The sequence below is a fragment of the Micropterus dolomieu genome, linkage group LG21 (genome assembly GCF_021292245.1).
Source record: "Micropterus dolomieu isolate WLL.071019.BEF.003 ecotype Adirondacks linkage group LG21, ASM2129224v1, whole genome shotgun sequence".
NCBI classification, from domain to species: Eukaryota; Metazoa; Chordata; class Actinopteri; order Centrarchiformes; family Centrarchidae; genus Micropterus; species Micropterus dolomieu.
Window position 1 is genome coordinate 1,986,364 of NC_060170.1, and position 5,737 is coordinate 1,992,100.

The window sequence follows — 5,737 nt, forward strand, 5'->3', positions numbered from 1 at the left end:
AAATGCTGTTTAATTTTAACTCACTGTTATACTATTTTACTGTAATTTGCTGTTTAATTTTAACTCACTGTTATACTATTTTACTGTAATCATTTCATCTTATTCTTTAGTTCTTAAATGATGGTAAGTTTGTCACACAAAGCTTTAGCAAAGATTTTACAAAGCTTAATTTTGGAACTCACTCTTATTTTGCTGCATGCTGTTGAAGGTAATTTATAATGCTGCTTAATTTTTACTCACCGTTATACCATTTTACTGCTTTGCTGTCATTATTTCAATTTATTCTTCACTTGTTTAATAATAAAGACTGACTTGATTCCAAAGAAACCTCCTACTGATCCTTTGCTGGCCCCGGAGATTCCTCCTTTTACTTATAACTCACTGCTATACTTTTTTAATGATAAATTTATTGTCACAAACACCTCCTAGTTAATTCATTCAAGTTGTATTACTTAATAAAGTCTTTAAATCAATGAAAAACACACAATGGAAGGATGTACGCAACCCTCTTATCAGTTACATACAGCCATATTTCCGGTTGGGGCGGGACAGGATGAACCCCCTCTTATCAGTTACATACAGACATCCGGTGGGGGTGGTGGGACCGGAAATAGCTGTCAAAAATGAGTTTGATGGAATGTATTTGATACTTCTCTCTTAGGATTGTTGATACCGGTTCATTAGTGCTCCTGGCTGTGGTAACGACAGTCATTATCGTCGGTAGAACCACCTGTGGCCAAGTCTGAACGACCATCGTTGGTATCTTGACATGAGGCCAAGAGGATCTGCTTGTTCAATGATGGGTCCAAGCCACATCTGGTGGCCTTATTCGGACCTGCAGTCCCACAGGAAGTTGCAGGTGCAGTGCCGGGCCCTGTTTCAAAAAGCTGTTTTAGTGAAAACTCTGAGTTAGTTAACCCTGGGATGAGGTACTTTTTTGACCATGAGAGCCTATAGATTCTACATGCAAAGTTTCATGCAGGTCTGACTGCTACTGAACAATACACATTCCTACGCAGAGCTGCCTCTACTGCCTCTAATTAGTTTGAAAGAAAATGCGGCAATATCTTTGGATTACATACATTCATAGCATCACAAATAACTAAAGATTAAGATTGTCTGAAAATTTATGAGTTATGCAGTGATGTAATCATCAGAAAAGTAATATTATTTATTCAATATGTTAATGGCAATAATGAGTATAGCTAGCACCGGTTAGTTTACTTCCCCTTTGAGCAGAGATTTTTGACAGTGAAATGTTGTCCAACTTTCTGCATAGGCATGTGGACTGAATGGCACAAAATTATGTCAAATATGGTCTGAAAAATCTACTGAGAAGTCTGGAGATTTGAGTCTGGAAAAGGCAAACCAATTATAAATTGTTTCTTTGTTCAGAATGACGCATGGCTTATTCCCTGCTCCACAACTTTGATTACAACTGATCTAAGGTAGGAACGAATCTAAGCTTGTCTTTTGGTGGTGAAATATTTTCAGGTTTCAGACCAAGTATTTCCAGGGTAAATACGGCAATCTAGACTCCTCCTTGATCTCATTTGGACCATGCCAGACCCCAACACTAGGCTTCTGTGTGGAACGCCATGACAAGATCCAGTCTTTTAAGCCAGAGACTTACTGGGTCCTCCAGGCAAAGGTAAATCCCCAGTTTTTCTCCAGCAAACACCATATCAATGACCTCTTCCTTGGGTAATATACTGACCAACATGCTGTACTTTGGTCAGGTGTTCAAAGGAAAGGAGAGCCAACTGATACTGGACTGGAACAGGGTGAGGGTCTTCGACAAGGAGGTGGGTCAGATGTTCATGAACCTGGCCAAGACATCCAGGGAGGCCCAGGTATTTATTATTTTATTTCAAAAAAATGTTTCTGTCCCCGCGACCCTGCACGCAGGATAAGCGGTTGATGATGGATGGATGGATGGATGTTTCTGCAGTACGATTTTAGAGTTAGTTGAAAATTTTGAGTTAAGTTGAAAATATGGGAAATATATACCCCAAGTTATTGTTGAGGATCAATATTTGAGATTTGCAACTCTCCTTAACAACTTGTAACCAAACAAGTTGTAACTACTTGGCAGCCAAGCATGTTGTGAATAAAGCATTCACTGGAACATAAAACAGCCTGCAAGATATTTTCTCTGAAATAAAGAAAAAAGCTGTAGGGAAATGTCAAAGATATGACTTCTTTATCACACAATTTTCAATTACGGGTAAAAGTTTACAAATGTAAGGGAACCTTATCCAAAAAAGTTTAGGATTGAATATCGGAATATATCTATTTATGTTCAAATGGATTTTAAATCAACTTGATCCTAATTTTTGTTATAACATATGTTTCCTGTATTTCAAATCACCAAAGAATGACGAAACGTAAACTAACAAAATATTGGCTAGAGAATTTATGAGTGCTACGTATGTCATTTACCACTGCCACGTCACAGTCAACCAGAAGTGGAGCTCATTTTAGTTGCCCTCTGATATAGCTGTATAATACCTCTCTTAATGCAGGTGGAGAGAGTGAGTAAGAAAGAGAAGACCAAGCAGAGGCCCCAGGCCTTGAACACGGTGGAAATGCTGAGAGTGGCGAGCTCTGCCTTGGGTATGTTCACATTAACATAAGCAGCATTTTATCACTTGTATTGTCTTTCTCTCGTCATTTTCCTGTAGCTTGTTCTCCTCTAGGTAATGGAATAATGAAAGTGAATATTTGGGAATTTGAGGTGTGAAGGCTTGTAATAGTGTGAAATGCTGTCACTGGTCAGTGTTAGGATAGTGCTGATGTTCATTACTTTGTTTTGATTATGTCTACAACTATTTTTTTTTTTTCGTGATCAATCAATTAATCACTGGGTCTATGCATCGTAAGAAAATAGTAAAAACTCCCCATCACAGTTTTCCAGAACCCAAGGTGATGTTTCAAGATTACTTTATTTGTCCCTAGGTAAATTTGTCTTGGACATAAAGGCTGCCACATAAAAAAATACATGAAATTATAATACAGTAACAGACATATTACATAGCAGAAACAAGTGCAGACATAAGTGCATTCAGTACATACAACATAGCCCCTCAGTATTTAGGAGATTCACTGATAGAGGGATGAAGAGTTTTTATACCTATACAGGTATCTTGTTCCTGTATTTCATTTGAACCCTATCGCGTCTACCTGATGGGAGCAGTTCAAACATGACATGGGAGGGTTCATCTGTAATTTTTCTAGCCTGTTAAACTAAAGTCTTCTCCCAGAGCTTTTAGAGGGAGGAATGCTCCCTCACCCTTATCACTTTCTATCACATCATGATAAAATAACATCAGTACACTCTGTCCAACCCCAAACACCTTGAGTCTTCTCAAGAAGTAGAGTCGCTGTTGGATTCTAGTGCAGACAGAATTCACATGGACATTCTAAAACCGATTACAGTCAATATGTACACCCAAGTATTTGTAAGAATGAACCTGGGTCATCAAATAACTTGTTTTCCCCAACCAAGAGTCCAAAATCTAAAAGTATTCAGTTTATACACAGAGAAAAGTAACCAATCCTCACAACTGTGAAACTGACACTAGGGAATGTTTAGCATTTCTGCCTTAAAAAAGAATAACCAGCTAAATGTTTCAGCTATAGTCTGGAGATATGCTTTTTAAAAATCAAATCATACAAGTTTAAAGAATAACCTAGCATTATTCTGTATTACTTTTATAAAACACCAAAACCACAACAATGAATTATTCTGTCAGTACTTTACTACAGTGTCTGTGGCCAGTTCATTGACTCCTACTGAAGATGTAAATAAATTTAGAAAATACCTTACAAATGTGTACTTTAATTTTTAAAAATACTCAGTAATTTCCTAAAACAGCCAGGTGCACTTTGTTTAGCGAACATTTCTGAAACAGGAAGAAATGTGGTGATGGGGCAGTGGATAAGACACATGCCTTTGGTGTGAGAGATCTGGGTTCAATTCCCCACTGTGACACATTCACCAATGTGTCCCTGAGCAAGGCACATAACCCCTAGTTGCTCCAGAGGTGTGCGACCTCTGACATGTATAGCAATTGTAAGTTGCTTTGGATAAAAGCGTCAGCTAAATGAATAAATGTAATGTTTATTTTTAGTGGCAGAGTAATGCACATTTGGTGCTCTAATGAGCATTTGGGTCAGCAGGATGGTGTATGTGGGATTGGATGCAACTCAAATTCTCAACTCAAAGTACAGCATTCTGACGGAAAAACTACTTTATGATGTCTCAGGCATGGGTCCCCAGCATACCATGCAGATTGCAGAGCGCCTGTATACACAGGGCTACATCAGCTACCCACGTACTGAGACGACCCACTACCCAGAGAACTTCAACCTGAAGGAAACACTGAGGCAGCAGACTAACAATCCCATCTGGGCAGAAGAGGTGAGGGCTAATGTGAAGCAATTGATGTATTAAATGATTTATGTGTGATACATTCAAAGCCAGCATGTAGCATATGCATACAGAAGCAGATTCTTTGTATTCATCCTTACAGGCAGATAGAATATGGTTCTTGAATTTGGATACACAAATGTATGTCTTTTAAAAAAATTTCTCCCCCTTCAGGTGAAGGCTCTTCTTTCAACTGGATTAAACCGACCCAGGAAAGGATCTGATGCTGGAGACCATCCACCTATCACTCCAATGCGTGCTGCTTCAGAAGGGGAACTGGGTGAGTCATACATCTAATTAGAGAGTGGATAGTAGATAATGAATCACCTATGAGAGCAAAAAGTAAGGACAAGACATGAGCTGTCAAAGATATTTTATTGTATAAGATGTACTGATGATGGACAGAACATATGTTTAAGACTTTTTACACTAATCAAAAGAGCACACTTCTTAATCTAATTAGAATCCCTATTGAATTTGCTCAGATTATTTTTTAGGGCCCGAGCACAACCGTGCGAGGTCCCTATTGAATTTGCTCAGATTATATATTTAGGGCCCGAGCACGACTGTGCGAGGTCCCTATTGAATTTGCTCAGATTATATATTTAGGGCCCGAGCACGACTGTGCGAGGTCCCTATTGAATTTGCTCAGATTATATATTTAGGGCCCGAGCACGACTGTGCGAGGTCCCTATTGAATTTGCTCGGATTATTTTTTAGGGCCCGAGCACGACCGTGCGAGGTCCCTATTGAATTTGCTTGGATTATTATTTTTTAGGGCTCGAGCACGACCGTGCGAGGTCCCTATTGAATTTGCTCGGATTATATATATATATATATTTAGGGCCCGAGCACGACCGTGCGAGGTCCCTATTGAATTTGCTCGGATTATTAGGGCCCGAGCACGACCGTGCGAGGTCCCTATTGAATTTGCTCGGATTATTTTTTAGGGCCCGAGCACGACCGTGCGAGGTCCCTATTGAATTTGCTTGGATTATTATTTTTTAGGGCTCGAGCACGACCGTGCGAGGTCCCTATTGAATTTGCTCGGATTATATATATATATATATTTAGGGCCCGAGCACGACCGTGCGAGGTCCCTATTGAATTTGCTCGGATTATTAGGGCCCGAGCACGACCGTGCGAGGTCCCTATTGAATTTGCTCGGATTATATATTTAGGGCCCGAGCACGACCGTGCGAGGTCCCTATTGAATTTGCTCGGTTATTAGGGCCCGAGCACGACCGTGTGAGGTCCCTATTGAATTTGCTCGGATTATTTTTTTTATTTTTTTTTTTTTTTTTT

The 5,737-nt window shown here is 39.5% G+C and overlaps 1 protein-coding gene across 1 annotated transcript in view; it reads left to right on the forward strand.

Annotated features, from left to right (window-relative positions):
- The window catches only part of top3b (DNA topoisomerase III beta), a 41,202-nt gene that overhangs the window by 15,193 nt on the left and 20,272 nt on the right, over nucleotides 1-5,737 (forward strand). The window contains exons 6-10 of the mRNA XM_046034406.1: nucleotides 1,495-1,651; nucleotides 1,740-1,853; nucleotides 2,526-2,616; nucleotides 4,269-4,423; nucleotides 4,607-4,712. Of these exons, the coding sequence (XP_045890362.1) occupies nucleotides 1,495-1,651; nucleotides 1,740-1,853; nucleotides 2,526-2,616; nucleotides 4,269-4,423; nucleotides 4,607-4,712 (623 nt within the window). The remainder of the gene's footprint in view (nucleotides 1-1,494; nucleotides 1,652-1,739; nucleotides 1,854-2,525; nucleotides 2,617-4,268; nucleotides 4,424-4,606; nucleotides 4,713-5,737) is intronic.